Source organism: Cibotium barometz, chromosome 29 (assembly GCF_041138505.1).
Source record: "Cibotium barometz isolate CiBa-2024 chromosome 29, ASM4113850v1, whole genome shotgun sequence".
Lineage (NCBI taxonomy): Eukaryota > Viridiplantae > Streptophyta > Polypodiopsida > Cyatheales > Cibotiaceae > Cibotium > Cibotium barometz.
The window spans coordinates 4,513,616-4,533,812 of record NC_141074.1 but is presented as its reverse complement, the minus strand read 5'-3'; the positions used below and the strand labels follow the sequence as shown (position 1 = coordinate 4,533,812).

General features: G+C 37.7%; 1 protein-coding gene across 2 annotated transcripts; it reads left to right on the top strand.

The window, feature by feature from the left end:
* The first annotated feature begins 18,050 nt into the window (after positions 1 to 18,050).
* Positions 18,051 to 19,501, top strand: LOC147621756 (pleiotropic drug resistance protein TUR2-like). 2 transcript variants are annotated; one of them, XM_086823594.1, is made up of 2 exons: positions 18,051 to 18,777; positions 19,327 to 19,501. In XM_086823594.1, exons 1-2 carry the CDS (start codon positions 18,440 to 18,442, stop codon positions 19,439 to 19,441), a joined length of 453 nt encoding a protein of 150 aa, XP_086679720.1. In that variant the 5' UTR covers positions 18,051 to 18,439; the 3' UTR covers positions 19,442 to 19,501. The 2 variants fall into 2 exon arrangements, with proteins under 2 accessions (XP_086679720.1, XP_086679721.1); XM_086823595.1 differs by lacking the exon at positions 19,327 to 19,501 and adding an exon at positions 18,929 to 19,315.
* The last annotated feature ends 696 nt before the right edge of the window (positions 19,502 to 20,197 follow it).

Genomic DNA, 20,197 nt, shown 5'->3' with positions numbered 1-20,197 from the left:
TGCGCCTGTGAGTTTTTGCACTTTTTTTTCTGAGTCCCATGATGTCAATTAGTTTTGTTTTTCTTGTTATTTATTTCAAAAAAAAACTTTAAAAAGAAACAATTGTTTTGTTTGTGTGATTTGTTATGTGTTTTTGTTGTTTGTTTTGGTTTGCATGTGGATTGGTTTTTTGTGTTTGTTTGTTTTCAATTTTAGGTACATTATGTTTCTTGGAAGTTGTAAGCTAATTGTTTGAATGGTTAGTATGTGCAGATATGGTATTTTCTTTGCATTTTTGCATTGCTAGGTGTAAGGAGATGGGGGAGTAACTTGGGAACAATGATATCATAGTATTGAAGATTGTTTCTGGACATGCAATTTTTGCTACTCAGAGGATATGCAGTGTTCCACAGGTGTATTTTATCCAATATATTTGGTTATTTTTTTGGTATCACTTGCATGGTGTGTGTAATAATGGGGATTGTGAGTTGTGTTAATCCAGTTGCAATTGCTTGGTACTTGACTTATATGATTATTTCTTTTGGAAAGATTTGGGGTTTATTAGTCAAGGATACTAATTCTATGAGTTTCTTGCTAAGCTCTGTAGTAGAAATTGGTCATTACCACATTCATCTTAACTAGGCATGTGCTGCATTGACTATATTTTTTCTCTTTAATGGTAGGTAATAGCTTGGAAGTGCTTAAGAACTCTAGTGGAAGGAACTTTTCTCCCTTATTCTTGGGTTATAATGACCATAATAGTTTTGATTTTCATGATGAGCCTTGGGAGGGTTTTCAAATCATTGCCTTTGAAAAATGATGAAAAAAAAAGAAAAAAAGAGAAGAAAAAAAAGAGGAAGGAAGAAAAATAAAAATTCAAATGTATGTATGTGGTATATGTGGTCTATCACCTTAATGGTTCTTGGTAGGTGAGATGCTGGCAGGGTTGTCAGTACTCTAAATCGATGCCTTGGGCTATTTTGGGATAGCCATTGTCATGTGAGCTTGGTAGGTTCTTGGAGTCAACCTAGCCGGGTGGCAAGGTCTGAGAATCGTAGCCTAGTTTCATATGGGGTGGTTGCCATTGTGGTGTGCATTTGGTAAAATTTTAAAAAAAATAAATCAAGCGAAAAAAAATGAAACGAGAAAGGCATGGTTCTGATATAAGGGAATTACAATCAGGCAATGACTTCCATGGTTAGTTGTACTACTATTGTCTTTATGAAATATGGAAGTGAGTGGAAGGTAGTTTTCCTAGAGTTTTGTAGTTATGGATGGGTTGTTTCCTATTTGTTAAAGTGGAAATATTATAGACATAGTGAGGATGTTGTGGTAGTTGCTAATTTTTACTGTTTCTTGGGATTTGATGTTTGCTTAATAAACCTTTTTGGTTTATCTATTGGTTAGTGTTATATAAGTTCTTGTAGTGGTGTTTGCAACTTGGATTTTCATTCACTTATTTATGTGTGCTGATGTGAAGGTGTTGAAGGTTTGTTTTTGTTTTTGTTTGTTTGTTTGGTACAGTATAATTCTAGTGTATGGTTGGTGGTTGTGTTTCAGAGTGATGAAGTGGAGATGTGATGCTAGGCAGTGATGGTGAAGAAGTTAAGTGTGGGGGAAGCTGTGAAGTGAAGTTGCTGCTGTGTTCGCGAGGACGCTCACATTTCAGTGTGGGGGGAATGATGACCCCTGGATCGAAGCCATTTTTAGCAATTTTTAGGGTTTAAATAGGGTCAATTATGGTCATTTTGGATGCATTTTCATAGTATTTGAAAGCATGTGTGTGTGGAATGTCATGGTATTTGCATGCATCATGATTGTCGATGTTGTCCATTGGTGTACGCACATTGCATGGGAATGGTGACGATTAACATTGTTTTGTACATAAAGAGGAGGTTGTATGTAAGTGGGTAGAGAGAAGAGAGAGATCAAGGGGGAGAGAACGAGGGTTAGTATGATGAGTTTCGAGCTCAAGCTTTGAGGATGGTTAGGTGGGAACGCAAGTTTGGAGACCTTAATGTGGTTACAAATGAAAAGTTTCAAATTAAAAATGGAAGGGTGGGTAGTTTTAGCACCCGTTGGTACCCGCCAACCTCTTGAGAGCATATAAGAGAAAGAGAGAGGGAGCGTTTCTTTCTCTGGCTAACTTGAAGAACAGGAGGAGGAGGAGGAGGAGGAGGAGGAAGAGAAAGAAAGAAGAAGAAGAAGAGAGTTCACGAGAATAGTGAGTAGAGAGAGAGAAGAAAGAAAGAAAGAGTTTTGAAGTGTGAAAGAGAGAGAGTGAAGAGTGGAGGGAAGTGAAGATTAGCCAAATGTTGAATGCAGTGATGCTGTTTTGCAGATTGACTGAAACGTGGAAGTGCTGGAAATATTGGTTCTTTTTCATTAAGTTCTTGGAAACAACTTACACAAAACCATTTTGACATTAAATTTCTTTATTCAGTTTAGAATGGTGAAGTTGTGTCTTGATGATCTGTTGGGTCGTAGTAGTTTGTTCTTTTCCATTTGTGTGTCTGTGTGGGTGTGTGTGAATAAAACATTGTAAATTATTTCATACAAAAAGATGTCCTTTCGGTGTGTGTTTCTAGGATTTAGGCTGTGTGGGGTTGTTATTTAGGATGCATTCACTGTTTTAGTGGGCATTTAGTGCGTTGGACTAGAGAGTAGGAAGGCCAGTCAATGGTTTATTGGAAAATAATACTTTCCCAAGATTAGCATGCATTGCTTCGAAAGTCTGGGTGAATGACTCCACAAGTTGCCACTCAATGCTTGTTGATGGATAAACATCTATCACATATACAACACGTGAATAAGCCATAGAATCATAAAGAACATAAATACAATTTAAAAAAATATCTTATAATGATCTTGCAATGCAGATGTTGAAGTAGAAGGATGCATGTGCATGTCTCTTGTTGTGTACATATGTTGCACCTTTGCCTTCCATCCATCTTTTGCTATCTTGAATTCCATCTTTGCCTTCCATCTTTTGCTATCTTGCCTTCCATCTTTTGCTATCTTGAATTCCAAGTTACGTCCCTTTCAATGGTATTGTACTAAGACTCTTCTTTGCCTTTTTATCCTATGAGGACCTTCGCATGATGGTTTCATAGTCACCCAATCGTTTAATTTGAAGTTTATACCTTTCTACACACCCTAATCATCTTTAACATTATGAAGAATACATAATGAAATGGCATTAGGAGTGTGCCTCAGTTTAGACTGTTGTCTCAACATTGTTAGATAATGAATAGAGGAGAGGATGATCCAAAAACATGACTAGAAAGAGGTGCAATCATGGTAGATTAGGGAATTTCAAATGCATTTACTCATTTTGAGGGAAACCTAAACTTCAAATTTTCACTTTTTAAAGTATTGAATTTTGGCATGTGAGGACAGGCCCTTGAAGTTGGAACCCACTAAAGTGACGTTGAAATAGCCGCGCCATATCACATTAAAGTGGTGATAACCCACTAAAATAGCCAAAACTAGTGAAGTTAGTAAAAAGTGAATATGACACCCAATGCTGGAATGTCACATTTCTATTGGTTCGAAGCTTAATCCAAATCCAATACAAGTGATTAAAATGTGGTCCTTTTTAACATTTTTAGCCCTAATGGGAAGATGTAAAGATTTTGGCAAAAAAATTAGAGCGATCTCTAGAAGTTTGTGTCGATTATATCCTCAAAAGTAGTATGCATATATGAGGGCAAGCAACATAGCCGGTGGTAGTAGTACATGACACAAATATTGCAAGGTCCTATGTTGAGATTTAAGCACATCCCGTCACAATTTTAGCTATGGAAATAGTCATCCTAGATATCAATGTGAGAAGAATAATCAGCGTGAAAAACCACACACTGGCTACTAGAGCTAGACTTGGGATTGCCTTCCATGCATGAGAATAAAGTGTCGTTGTCTATACTGAGAGTGTCAACACATACAAGGGGTCAATCTAAAGGTGCCATGGGGATGCCGTGTAGATGTCAGCATATTCCTATATGGCAAGGAATGGCACCCTCTAGGCCAGATACAAAAGTTATCTACTAGAACCTAGCCACCATCAGTGTCCGCATGGATTTTCTCTCATAACTTCCCCTTGACTCTACTAAATGCTCTTATTTCCATCATTTGTAATCAATGTCCTTATAGTTCCAAGTAAAGAATTCCTTGAATTATTTCAAATAGTAATCAATGCCTCTTCCTCCTACAGGGTTAGGTCCATGGCAATGAAGATTAGTTTGAGTTCTTCACCATGCTCTCTACAATATCTACCTCCTTGACCTTCGCAGGTCAATCATTTTAGACCTCCTTAACCTCTGCAAGTCCATCATTTGAGACCTCTTTTTGTTCACCCTTCTGAGCATTGACCCTTATATGAACCACCTTCCTTTTATCGACATCAAAGGTTTTAAAATGGTTGGAAACCTTCCTCAAGTCAAGCTCCTTCTCATTCTCCTCCTTTCTTGCTAATGCCCTTTTTGCTTTCCATTAAGTGTCGGCCAATGATACTTTATTTCATTTCCTTCTCTCCAATCTCGTGAACTTGGGGGTTTCTTGGCTCACTTTTAGCTCTTGAGGTGTTTGTAGCATTATCTAGCTACTCTTCTCCCCAATTCTTAGAGAACTCCTTGTGAATGTGGCTTACTCTTCTCCCCAATTCTTACAAAATTCCTTGTGAATTTCAATGGCTTTGATGTATCTTAGCCATGAAGCATATGTGGGTCCTCTTCTAAGGATGTCACTATGGTTAGCCTAATAACGCTTCTTCTTCATCCATCTCTAGAACTTCAACCTTGTGGCTGCATCTGAAGCTTCCTTTCCATAATTAGAATCAAAATCTTTCTCCTTTGAAAAGCTTTTCCATGACTCGCATCACAGATGTCCTCATCATGCACACCATGGTGAGAATGACATTTCATCCTTATAATCTAGTTCCATAAACCTTTTTCTGGACTTTCCCATGACATATATCATGGTGGCTGGTACATGTATCCAATTCCTAAAAAAATCATCATTCAAAAGAGGGGCATATAAGATGTTCTCTTCTTATATGACACTTCTAGTTGTTCATGGGTAGCACATAGTTATACCGAGGTTGTTCTTTTCATGGTTTCAGAATCATTACCAAATAACCCTCCATCTATGGGATGTGTCTTTCATGTTCATATGTCTACTTTCAAGATTTGTGAGTCCTTTTATAAATAAATGTGATTCATGGTGGTGACCGAGTCGTGAACCATCTGAGCACTCCTCATAAAAAATCTACCAAGAATCATACAAATCTGTGTGCCCAATAAATTTCTAGACCGCAAACATTTATAGTAGTGGAATGAGGAGTTTCATCTTCCAGTTCTATAAAACTCCCATAGGCCGCGACATGGTACCGTCAGTCATTTTTACAATGAGGTTCATTCACTCTAAGGCTAGTTTTCACATTTTTCCCAACATTTCTTTACTCTTTCTCCACCATCAATGATTGTAAGAGCTTGATAACCCTTATGCACCACTAGAGTGTTACATTTGCATCGTCACTCTCATAATACTTTCCCATATCATTAATAGATATTTGAACTAGTTATGGCAAGTCATTCCATCCTTCAACCAATTCTACATCTTCATCTCAAGAGGAAAGGGTAATTTACTATTGGTTGTGGTGGCAGATTGGCTTCTACCCAATCCTTTAAATCAGTCCAAAGTCAAGGATTTCATCTCAGCGAGGTTACAATTGGCATTTTCATCTCTATAGAGAGAAATGTTGGTAGCCCTGCCACATCTCTAGTCCTTTGGTCTTGACCAACATCACTATTATATGATTCTAGGGAAAGATTCATTGAGTCATATAGAGGATATTCTCCTCCTTCCTCATACATTCTTAAGAAAAAATCATTCTTTCCTCCTTCTTTCAAGTCGGTGTATTGTGTTTTGACACAATTTCTGACACCTTCAACTATTTTGTTTCCCCCATGAAGTTTCATCCAAGATAGACCATTTCAATCCTTCCTCAAACCTCTTTTGGCTTTGATGGACTAGGGCTTGTGTAGCCTCTAATTTCTCTATTTCCTTGTGGGCATTTGGGTACTTACCTACCCCTCTTAGTATCTTGGGTTCATCGGCTAGTTCAGCTTCCTTACTTGTCACCACATCTTTTTTTTCTTGTTAGCATATTATCTTGGCTTGACTCGGCAGTTCAGTGTCGATTGTTCCCTCATCCGAACCACCTTTTGAATCACCACTATAGAGTCTCCTCATTCCACCATTTTTTTCTTTCTTCTTCCTGACATACAAGTAGAACATTTAGCTAAAGATTTTCCATTGTTTTTAGGGGTCATTAGTGCTTGCAACATTATCTTATGTCTCACATGAGTTCAAGGGGTATCTGAATTTTTCATGATATATAAAACGAACCCTTTTTCTTTATGGACTTACGTTTTTTTCAAAAGTGATTAAAAAAACCCCTTATGTAAATATATTTTTGTAAATTTACCTATTAAATAACCCCTCCACTTTGAACTCACATGGTATACTTACATATTGTTAGGTGAACCCCGCGGGCCTTGATTGCACCCCAATCATTCGGAGTCCCGTGATTGGAGTAGTGGTTGTTGGTGAAGACTCTCTAATGCCTCTATATGGGGATTCCTTGATTAGATGGTCAACTCTACATTTTACACAACTCATTCCCGTGGTTGTTGGTGAAGACTCTCTAATGCCTCTATATGGAGATTCCTTGATTAGATGGTCAACTCTACATTTTACACAACTCAATATTAGGTGTGTATTGACTTGAGTATTTCGTGAGTTCATTACATTGACTTTGTGAGGACACTCAGCTACATGCTAAGGTCATTGGGTAGTGATAGCATTGTAGCTATGGGGCTCTCCTTATTGTGGCATTAATTTCCTTTCCCTTCCATTTCATGGCAGTCTAGAACACTAGCACTAGTGTTTTTCCTTACATTTAAAAAAACTATGGGCTTACCTCCCAAATTTCATTTAACACCTCCATGGTTTGCCAAGGTTCCCATGCATATTCCCTTTCTTATGGCAACTCTTCAATGATAATATGTATAATTGACATTATGTGAGGTTCTGGTGGTTGTGGTGGTAGGACAGGGTGGTAGTATAGGCACTTGGGGTACTCTATACATTTTCCTTTCTTGGTTTTGCACATATGAGAAATTTCCCCCTTGCCCAGGTGGTGTAGGTAAAGCTAAGTATTGTTATGTAGAAGGAAACTAAGGTACTTGAGATACCTATAGTTGTTTTTTCTAATGTGGATACCTACACATACTCGTATCATGGTTCCCAAGTTGCATACAATGCATGCAGTATATCAATGGGTGAGGCCTCAACTAAGGACACTTAATTCTCATGTGATGTTGTCAACATATTGAATACCATACCAACTGTCATTGGGGATATAGATGTTGGTTCATGGGCACATCCTTCACCTCCTTTAGCTTTATCTTATCTAGAAGCACACTACTTAACTCATCTAAGGTCATTGTCTTTCCCAGGTTGCCACACTTGTTTGGCTCACACATGCGACATAGATATCATAGGTGAAAGATTTAGCATAATTCGGTTGTGGTAACTCAAGCATGTTATCCTCCAATTCGATGGATAATTTGCAACAATCATCAAGTGATGTTGGCTTAGCTAATAATTAGCCATGCATTGTTCACGTCCTCCATGGACCTATGTTCAATTCACAACATAATACCTCATTATTATCGCATACAGAATTAACTTCATAAATCTATGTGATGTTCATGTCCTCTCGGAGGGGGGGGAGGGGGGGAGTCACTCTATTAACCCCCTATGTACCACATGCATTCAAGGGGTATTCAAGGGGGGGCGAGTCACTCTGTTAACCCCCTATGTACCACATGCATTCAAGGGGTATTAAAAAAAACCCCTACCTTTTTATGAATTTTTTAATTTTAAAAACACTCCTTCTATAACACTTTTTACTATAAAAGTACCCCTTTTGTACCCAAGATTTTCATCGTTTTAATTAAAATCCCCTTATGTATGTAAATTTTCTATAAATCCACAAGAGAAAAAAACCCCTTCTATTGAACTCACGTGCTACCTTACATATTTTTGAGTGACCCCCCCACCCCCCGCGGGTGGAGTTCATGTCATAACATAATGCCTCATTATTTCCACATACCACATTCAACTTCATAAATTTGCACGTTGCAACTATTATTGGATTGTATATTCTCTTTTCTAAGCTCTAATCCACAACAAAAGCTATTGCCTTTGTTTCTACTACAATGTGTCAAAAGACTCATGAATGGAAGAAAAGAAAGTTACAACATATGTGTGAATATTGTTTATTGCTCACCTTGAAACTTTTTGTTCTTTTTCATATATGTTGGGTTTAACATACCATGTCACTATCCTCTAACCACTAGATTATTACCTTCTCACCCCCCCAATGCTAACTCATCTACCCATAATGTCAATAAAAGTTTTGATTCTCATCCACATTGGACTCTCCCAATAACCCTCTCGACCCCGAAGGAGATAGTGAAAATTCCTCTCAATGTTGTACATCCATTATAGAATGTTCTAACAACATGAAGATATCATCTATATAGTTAATCATTTGTTGAAGCCAAAACTCATGTGCAAATAATTATTGGAGATCACTTCATCATTCAACATGCCAGCTCGACAAGGATATACCCAAGAAACCATGGATGCCATATACAATTAGAGCTCAACATTTAGAATGACACAAGATGATGTTCACCTTATGGGAAAATGTAGCCAAGCATACAAGGTTAGCCACTAGCAACCACCCTTGGTTATAGGATTTATTAGAAGTATACTTGGTGACCTACATTATTGTTGCAAAACTATAAGATATGAAAGTAGAAGCATCATGTTCATACAAGTGGAGCATATGTAAGTAGCCTAGGATGGTGGGAACCTCCCACTAACTAATGCAGTTGGCATTTAGCCTACATGGCGTATCAAGTACTTATGTATAGAACAATATGCAATAATATATGTGCATGAGATCCCATTCTTGAAATCATACATTTGGACCAAATATAAAGAACCAAGACTAGGAAAGTTGGAGCCAAATATATAGAGCCAAGACTAGGAAAGTTGGAAAGATTTCAAGTAGATGTGGATTACCAAAGAAGTTGTGAATCAAAAGGATAGAGTAGTTCTCATGTATTTCATTTACGTTAGCACCATGCACATGTGGGAGATAACTTGAGAGTAATCTTTTTCATACAACATACCAAATTAGATCTTAGAGTAGTTCTAATGTATTTCATTTACGTTAGCACCATGCACATGTGGGAGATAACTTGAGAGTAACCTTTTTCATACAACATACCAAATTAGATCTTAGTGTATATATAGGATCATCATCATATATATAGCATCTTTTGGAAGTGTATACGATCATATGTATAGAAGAATATGCAAGAATATATGTGCATGAGATCCCATTCTCGAAATCATCCATTTGTACCAAATAAATAGAGCCAAGACTAGGAAATTTGCCATCCTCTTGGTGGATTGCCAAAGAAGTTGTGAATCAAAAGGATAGAGTAGTTCTCATGAATGTATTTCCTTTCCGTTAGCACCATGCACATGTGGGAGATAATGTGAGAGTAACCTTTTGCATACAACATACTAAATTAGATCTTAGTGTATATATAGGATCATCATCATATATATAACATCTATTGGTAGTGTGTACAATCAATCGGGGTCTCACGTCTCTTCTCTCTCTCTTGTCTATTGTGTACTTTCACAACTCTTCTCTCTCTTGTTAATAGTGTGTTTTGCATGAGTATCCATGTACTTAAGGTTAAATTAAAACAAACTTCCACATTACATGTAGCATCAAGGCAACCATAGAGATCTTTAGTAATGCATTGGAGGAAGAGGGACTCGTCAATCAGAAGAAGCAAGCATTTGCATCAGAAAAGGGATCTATAATAACTTGGGCATATGTATGGGTAAATTGTAATACTATGGAAAGAATTTAGATACACTAATTAAAATAACAACCATGCAAAAATGGGGCATGGGTGCACCCTAGTGACTACGAAAGCCCATGGTAAGCCCCCATTCAAGAGGAAAAGGAAGGGTGATAAGGGCCTTGACAACCCCTTTCCTTATTGGTAAGATAATATTTAGGGGTTGTCACATGGGGCATAATCACATGATCCTTAACCCTAAACCCTATGTGAATCTTCAAGTAGCATGTCACATTAACCATTTACCCTAGGGCTCTAGATGGGCATTAGCTTCCATGCTAGGAATGATACCCTCCTTTTTGATGGGCCTTGATCATGTTATGAGCTCAAGTCCAAGGGAGAACTTGTCAGGTCCCATCTAGTTAATGGTTATGCTGGTTATGCTTGTGGAAGAACCGATGGTGCCATCTAGTTTAGGGTCATGTCTTGTGCTCATGGGCCCAAGACTTTGTAAACCATCTTTTCAAGATATATAATGTTGTATGTACCAACTACTCACTTATTAGACTATCGACGATCAGCTGCTCGTCGCGAAAGAATAGATGGAGAGCCCCTACTTTATAAGTGGTATAAACATGGAGTTATGCTAACCATATCCTTTCCTAGACCCTAGATTATCTTGCAACTTTGTTAGAATATACACCAAAATATCATGTAAAGTGATATTGGGGCTAAGGGCAGGGGATGTCCATTTTTTGAGAAAAAACCTTCGAGCATCCGAGCGTGGGGAAAAAAATAAATGCATGCAAAAGCCACATAAGGAAAAATAATAGTCCAATTTATTGTAGTTTCCTAGAGAAACACCCGTACAAGAAATTTTAAATAAAAACCCTAATGAATTGCTATGCTTTATTTATGGCTATGCTTTAAATAAAAAACTTAATGCATGGCTATGCTTTATTCATGCACAATGGTGCAGTAAAGTGAAACATGTAATTAAGAACAAAGAGACAAAATTGTAGCACAACATAAGTTCTAACACACCCATCGTATACAACCAAGCATATTTACAGAGAAAAAAATATAATTTTATGCATGGATTATACAAAAATCAGCTCTCATAGCATTGTGGAGAACCCCACACCATTGTTCAAATCTACGCACAAAAAATGCATACTTTGTAAAAAGAAAAAACTTGTATCTTTGTTGTGTAATCTTTACGAACCCACGTAAATATGTACACACAAATTGTTTCAGCTAAAAAACCATGAACCTAAAAAAGACACACAAAAACCACCCTAAAATATTTCCATTGCCCATCACTCTCTTCTATCAATGAAATTTTTGAGCACCTGCCCAACTCCCTCTTTGTTAAAGCTTCCTGGTGAACAAACCTCTACATAGCCACTTGAAGTCCTAGTTTATTTGTGTACATGTGTAAAGATGTTTGCAAGGCACATACTTTTTGCCCTTATCCATCCTAAACTTAAAACATTAACAATAGCATGATGGGAATGCATAAATTTTCACCTTGTATGCTTTCCCACAAGCCTCACTTCCCGAGGTTGATACTAGAAATTCCACGTCTCATTTGAATGACATTCCTTTCAATAACGTGAAGGCTAGTAGCCAAGATCATCTTTGAGTCCATATCTTTTGTTACAACCCTTGAAACAACAACCTTTTTACCTCCACAATGTGTTGGCCTGGCATCTATACCATGTAAGTCTCCCGCTTCCCCCTCCATTGTGTCATGGGTAGTTCCAACAGTCCTTTTCCTTGAAGGACCAATATTCAATAAAGCAAACCTTACGTCCCATAAACCTTCAATCTCTACCCTCGTAAGATTTGTGCCTTGTGTCACTGGCCACTTTGTCAGCCTAGAAGTAGGCTTCTCAATGACTATATCACAAAGTTCTCTTGTGTGATGCACATTGTCACAACAAAACCACACAATCTTCTTTCAAACACCACCTATAAATCAAATGAGTCCCTCAAATCATGGTGTGGGTACACCCACCAAACCACCTCTCCCTTTCCCATCAATATCCTTGTCACATTTCCTACCCTCTCCGAGTAGATAACCTAGACATCTTGCTCCGCACCCTAGCTTAGTCTATCTAATGGCCCACTTGGTTGGGTGAATAATCATCTCAACTCTTTGACTTCTGTTAGTGGTCGCCAAAGCGGATTGTCTATGGGCACCTCTATGGACCGCTCAAGTAAAATATTCATATTCAGGACGATGAGAGTCTGTTTTCTTGATGGGTTGTCCAATGCATCCTACTCACTTTCTACGTACTATTCTAGCATCACTATATGTAGAATCTCTCCTCTTTGTTGCATTGAGCTCCACGACTGCTTCATTGGTGAGGTCAATTACTGTCCAAGGCGCAATTGAGGTAGACCCTATAGAAGCTCTCCTTTTTTTTTTAGCTTCTCAACACTAGGCCCTGTACCCTGGTGTCCACCTTTCAAATGAGCATCATATCTTGCACTTTGTAGTAGCAAGTAGTGAGGTCATTCTCATAGGCATCAAATAGTGTAATGTATTTCACACCATCATTTACTGCTATAGCTAGCTTCCATGAACAGACTCTTCTAGATTAGCCCAGGGCACCAAAAACTTGTCATTGTATTTCATAGCCTCAAAAAAAAATTTCATAAAGTACACATGCATGTTTATCAAACAATAATCTGAATGCATAGCAACTTGTGTCATTACCTCAACCATGTCCCACTGTGCTACTCTAGAATTCCACCACCACACAAGCCATGTTTCCAACATGGTTATCTTTGATTTGTCCAAATGCCCGCTCCTTAGCCAATTTCTCAAACCATCAAGTTCAAAATTTTGCAGCCTGTCTGATGGTGCATCTTTCCATTACTGGCATTTGAATTTGAACTTCTCTTGCAAATGGGGTGAAATACATGCAATTACATGTTTGTGAAGACTTTGTTCCCAATGGATTAAAGAGCAAGAGCACTCTCTTCCTTTCATCTCCTTGTCCGGGCCACCATTAAACATTGTTCTTACTACACGCCAATTTGGTTGAGCTTCATCTCCTATAAACCCCCTAAATTGTGCCTTTTTATATCCTTATCACTCCATGAATCGGTTAAGAAGATCCCAAAACAATGTTTATGCATCATTGTCCTCTATTTTGAATTCCCCAATGTGGCTATTGTTTGCATCTCTTGGACAAAAGGTTGTAAATATGGCATGCCATTGTTGACCAATCTCTCATTCTCTTCACAAAGTCATAAAACATCCAACGAAATCCTAGTTCTCCCTTAGGTCTCATTTTGTTTACTAGTTCAACTCCATTTCCAGGCCCTTACGAAGACAGCTTGAAAACATGACATCTTTGGAATAAGACAAGGGCTGTTTTTGTCACAATCCAATGAAGAGGATGGGATAGAGACATCAACTTGAGAATCAATAATATGAGATTCATTGGTGAAAAAGGAAAAAGATGTTAGAATGGTTTGTGAATCATCAAGTCCATCAATGAACCATTCACCACCCATAGTATGCTCATCAAAAATTGCATCGCGGCTTAAAGTGAACTTCTTAGAGATAGGATCATAAAACTTATAGCCTTTGGCATTATAAGGATACCCAATGAAAAAGACCTTCTTAGTAGGAGGATCAATCTTTGTTCATGTCTGTTTAGGGACATGAATATAGGCAATGCAACCAAAGACACGTAAATGAGAGAAAGAGTGTGTTGTACCTGTCCAATGTGCAATGGAAATATTACCAAAAGGAGCATTTGTAGTTAAATAATTTTGAGCATATTTTATCATAAGAATTGCCTCTGCCCAAAACATCTTTGATAGACCGGCTTGAATAAGAAGACACCTCATGGCATTGATAATGGTATGATTTTTGTGCTCAGCAACTCCATTTTGCTGAGGAGAATAGAGAATAGTAAGTTTATGATGAATGCCATTAACATCACAATATTCTTCAAAATCATTGGATATGTATTCTCCACCATTGTCACTTCGTATAGTTTTGATAGCCAGACCAGTTTGAAGTTCAACACGTTTGCGGTATTTTGCTAATAAGGAGAATAGAGAATAGTAAGTTCATGTGATGAATGCCATTAACATCACAATGTTCTTCAAAATCATTGGATATGTATTCTCCACCATTGTCACTTCGTATAGTTTTGATAGCCCGACCAATTTGAAGTTCAACATGTTTGTGGTATTGTTGAAATACACTGAGAACTTTTGATTTATGTCGTAGAAGAAAAATGTGTGTAAATCGAGAAAAACCATCAATAAATGTAAGGAAATAGTTGAATTTGGAGTAGGATGGAGGAATGGACCACAAATGTCAGTATGAATAAGCTCTAATAGATCTTGAGAGTGATGAGAAGTGGAAGAAATAAAAGGTTTTCGGTGATGTTTTCCTAAAGCACAATGTTCACAAACACCAAGAGTTGAACAAGGCTTTAGTTAAAGACCACGCACTAATTCAAAACAATATAAATCAAGAATTTTTGAGAAGTTGGCATGGGCAAGTAAAGAATGCCAGAGTTTGCTATCACGATTGCTAGGTGAACTCACAACATTAGCTACATCATGTGTTAATGAAAGCTCAAATAGATTACCTCGACGAGGTGCACTTGCCATGGTATGTCCATCCTTCTCAAGTCGACATTGAGTATGGTCAAAACCAACAAATAAACCAAGATCCACAAGATGAGAAACTAATAAAAGATTGCCTTCAAGATCAGTAACATGTAAAACACCTTGCAAAATTCGAGTAAAGGAGTGTGTTCCTAAGTAAAGATCACCAATACCCATAACTTGACATGGTAGTATCATGAGAAAGATAAACCATCTTCTTGATTGGTAAGGTATGATAATTATGAAGCCATTGAGCTTGATATGTCATGTTACCAGGGGCACCAAAATCCACTATAAATGTAGCACCATCACGAATATGAAGCACTTGATTTGATGAAATATGGTGGTGAACACAATTCACCTTCTCGTGAGATCAATATCATCATGAGAGTTATCGATAACATAAGCTTGATTACGTTCATCATCATATTGTTTCTTTAGACATTGATAAGTGGTATGATTTGTACGACCACAATATGTACATGCCATAGGTGGACTTGTGGTTGGTCTCTTATTAGATCGAGATAACCCATGTTCATCATATAATCTAGAAAAACAATGAGATTCATAATGTCAATTTTTGTGATAATAATTGTAATACCTCCTAGAACCATATTGTCAATTAGAGCATCCTCCATGAGAAAAGAGATTTCCACCACAAGGGAACCGTGATGCTTTTTGGAGGTAAGAAGAGCAGCTTCAAAAGAATTTGAGTGATGTGTAAGAAGAGCATCTGTAGAGGACTCTGTACGTCCAAGATGTTGTGAATATTAAATAAGAGATATGCAAGCACTATCAAAATCAATACCATCTTTGTTAGAGAAAGAATCATGATAATATTATCATATTTCTTATCTTTGATAGTGTGAAAAAGCTGGGCAACAAGTTGAGGTCGTGCAATAGGAGCACCAACACAACAAGTTGATTAACAATTTCTTTGAATGATTCAATATGAGAAGTCATAGAGGTAGAAACTTTGTAATCTAACCCATCCAACATATTACGCAGATGAAGAATTTCGGTGATAGATTTCTTCTCAAAAGTAGAAATAAGATATTTCCAAAAATCGTTGGAAGTAGGAAGACTAAATGCATCCAACATAAGAGAATCATGAAGAGCAGACAAAATATACCGTAGGTAGCCTTATCTTTCTTTGTCCATTCGGATGAAAGTATTTGCCAATCAATAAATAACTTCCCATTAGTAATAGGTGAACCAGCAACATCAATAGGTCACTGAGGACATGGAGAATTTTCATATACAATGTCAGAAAGATCGTCACCTTAAAGAATTAAAGTCATCTTTGCCTTCCAACTAGGAAAACCATGACCTTGAGAAATAGGAATAGAACCGTGACCAAAAGAATAACCTTTAATAAGACCAATATTCACCATGGAGAGAGCGCGATGAAGATAAAAAATGTGTGAATAATAAAAGGTAAGAAAAATGAACATCACCAAAATAGTAGTGTTAATGCTTTTCGAGACTGAAATAATATATGAGACTAAAAAAAGCCTTGATAATAAAAATGAACTTCACCAAAATAGCAGTATTAATGCTTTTCGGGACAGAAAGAATAATATGTTAAAAAATAGGAAAAAGTGCCCAAAGCATATATGTAAAAAGGCATACGGTTGCCGAAAATAGCGATCCAAGGCAAAAATAATCAGTGAAAAAGCTCAAGAAACTTCTGCATGACGGTGCATTCAGAACACGAAAAATCTGCATAACAGTAAAACAATCATAACTTTCGCCCTCCTGTAACTCCGTTTTCAAAGATTTTTAATTTAAAATTGAGAGCACTTTGTCGACGAAATCTTCAAATGCGAATCAAAAATCCCTCAAAAATTTCTAGCAAACTTAGGGGCTCAAAATCTTACAACTTGTTTCAATAGACAACGAGCACAAAGTTGACGTTTCATGCAAAATCATAGATACTTACATAGATAAACGTAGATTATTGCTGAAAGAAACCTACAAAATCCATAAATTACTACAAAAAGAAACGTCCAAATTGTTCAAACCAATCTTCTTCGTTGTTGAAAGGGTAACTCGCTCTGATACCATGTTGACAAATACAATAAACAGCAAAAAAGAAAGAGAGGTACATGCGACATCGCTCCCAAAGTGATGTATATTATTGATAGTAAATAGGTATATATAGGTGAGATCTAGGTCAAGCTAGGGTGAGCTATATATAGTCCAACATATGGGTCCTCTTAGGGCGCTTTCACATTTGTTTACGGAATATATACGACTAGAGGGGTCCTCTATTGATGCTTTCAGGTTTATTTATAGCTTGAAATCGGATCCATTGATAAGGACAAAGACAATAGATGATGAGATTGAAAGATGGGCTACTAGAAACTCATATGGTTGTTGGTAACACCTTCGCTATGCCAAATGCGGCTCACTTTCCATGGCACAACAAACTGTAGTCCTGTGGGCACATTAATTACTAGCACATTATTAATTTGATATACTAATAGGCATGGCAAGGAAGAACTCAAGTGTCTCCCCAAATGTCGTCATGAAACAAGAAATCATTTAAATTGGTAGTTTTGTCCTCTTCACTTGCAAAGTATACACTATACTAATTTGATTCACATGAAGGGGTTATTAGATGGGTGTGGATACATGGTTATTGAAGGATGGAAGTAATCTTCGGACATTCTGAAACCTCTATTCTGAACGTAAGAAAACTAACTACTTCTAAACTCATCTTGATGTTTCACATATACGAAATTGATTCATGTATAAAAATGCTTTGTAATGTTTCAAACATGAGAAATTAATTTTTGTGTATGAAGAGGCTTTAACATGTAATTTCAAATGAATGTCAACAAACAATACTTTGAAAGATTGTTTCATATGCATTTTCCAAAAAGAAAAACGAATTCTTAACTTTAAAGGTAGCTCGTCAATGATCAATTGTTTCATATGCATTTTTCAAAAAGAGAAACGAATTCTTATCTTTAGAGGCAGCTCGAAGTCTACTTAGAAGCATCTTTCTAGAAGAGCAATGGTCAATTCTTCACTTTAAAGCCAGCTCATTCTAGAAGAGCAATGGTTAAGGAACCACCTTTTTAGAGGTGAAGAGGTCAAACGTCTACACTAGGAAGGATCTTTCTAGAAGATGACTAGAAGTCAAAAAAGGGAGGCCAAAATTTCCACGGTGGGTGTTTATTGGCTTGGGGTCTCAAAGGTACTTCAATGGTTCTAGATTAAAAAAGGCAAAAAAATCTAGAGGCTGAGTTTTTCCAGCATTCAATTTTTGTTTTTGTTTTCAATATAATTCTCATTCTGGCGACAAACAAGAGAGGAAATTTTCAAACCTATCTTGGAATTCAAATTTTGAAAGCTACAAGGTACCTAGCCCTTAACCAATTTTCAAAGGTGGTTCACAGGCACGAGTACATATAAAGAGACACCGATACTCTCACACACTTGCGTGCGCCCCCATGAAAGATTGTCGCTTCAATCATAATCCAACACCTTATCTCTATTGAGCCGCGTGTGACGATTATGCGGCCGCAAGCACCTCCTACTCTGGATTAGCACACGTAAACCTTCTGCATGCAAACAGGGTCTTTCCTCGGCCAAAACCAGATTTAGTACTCTTGCCTTAAGTAAAATCCTCCTTGATCTTCTAGTCTTTCGCTTTAATCTACTCTAATCAATCTAGTAAACATTATCATGGGAAGCATTCTGTCTCTAGTTTTCACTATCACGTAGCTAATCAGTCCATCTCCATTAGTCTACACTGCCAACTCGCTGCGAAAATCAGAGTCATAAATCATTCCTCTGATCAATCGCTCTAGCACCATCATTTGTGGCAAGTATCTGAGCTGCTTGAGATGAGCGAAGCTGGTGTTGGTGTCTGGGGAGACGCAAGGCCAGCCAGCCAAAGAATGTTTGCGACGGATGACAGTGTTTTCTCGAGGCCTTCTAGTGGTCGGGGCGACGATGATGAAGAAGCTCTCAAATGGGCAGCCCTGGAGAAGCTGCCCACTTATGATCGGCTAAGAAAAGGTTTCCTCGACACTGTCAGCGAGACGGGCATGGTCATCCATGAGGAGATGGACATAGCCAAGCTTGGATTTGCTGAAAAGCAGCAGCTAATACAGAAACTTCTACATGATATTGAAGAGGACAACGAGCGGTTTCTCCTCAAGCTAAGAGAGAGAAGTGAAAAGTAAGTAAACTCCCAAAAATGCTTCTGATTTCAGGATTCTCCTTCTTTCGCTGCATTGTGCGTGTGAAATTGAAATTTTGAACAAGAATTTCATCCAATTATTACTATTTTTTGCAAAATAAGTGGCGCCATTATTTCTTCTTCTCTCAAGGTGAGGCGGATTTTTCAAAAGTTGAGCGAGTTACAAGATAAAGCGAACCCGAACCCTAGGACTTGTTCCACCTAGTCATCCCAAACAGCTCCCTAGTGGGGGTTGATGACATGTTGTAACACCTCACATCCAACCACCTTGCAGTATAGCCGAGGAATGTGGCACCAAGGGAGGGTGTTGAGAAATACGGACACCTGGGCTTATATATACTTTGTGCACACACCATTTGCTGTCCTTTTCCAACAGTTTAGCCACAACGATCTAAGCCTTTGGTGGCACATGTGGGAGGCTTTTCATAAATTTACCTTGGCGCAGGACAGTGTGTATATACATGCTCCTCATCCATAAAATAGTAAATTTCGATGATGATAAAACTAAAACATTGTTTTGTATCACAGGGTTGGGATTGATTTGCCCAAGATCAAAGTTCGATTCGAGCATCTAAATGTTGAAGTAGATGTTTATGTTGGAAGCAGAGCACTGCCAACCCTTTACAACTTCACAATAATGTGAAATGACATGGAATGATGTGAAATGATCTAAAATAATGTGAAATGAGGAGATTCCTTGATTAGATGGTCATTGGTAGTGATAACATTGTAGCTTTGGGGATCTCCTTATATGGCATTAATTTCCTTGCCCTTCCATTTCATTGCAGTCTGGAACTTTGGCACTAGTGTTTTCCCTTGCATTTAAAAAAACTCAGGGGCTACCTCCCAAATGTCATTTAACTCCTCCATGCTTTGCCAACATTCCCGTGCATATTCCCTTTTTTATGGCATATACAATTAGAGCTCAACATCTAGAATGACACACAATGATGTTCATGGAAGAGAAGACACCTTTATGGGAAAATGTAGCCAAGCATTTAAGGTTAGCCAACAACCACCCTTGGTTATATGATTTATTAGAAGTATACTTGGTCACCTACATTATTGTGCACAACTATAAGAGATGAAAGTAGAAGCATCATGTTCAACTACATTATTGTGTACAACTATAAGAGATGAAAGTAGAAGCACCATGTTCATACAAGAGGAGCGTATGTAAGTAGCCTATGATGGTGTGAACCTCCCACTAACTAATGCAGTTGGCATTCAGCCTACATGGCATATCCAGTTCTTATGTATATAATAATAATGCAGAATATGTGTGCATGAGATCCCATTCTCAAAATCATCCATTTGAACCAAATATATAGAGGTAAGACTAGCAAATTTGGAGCCAAATATATAGAGCCAAGAGTAGGAAAGTTGGAAAGATTTCAAG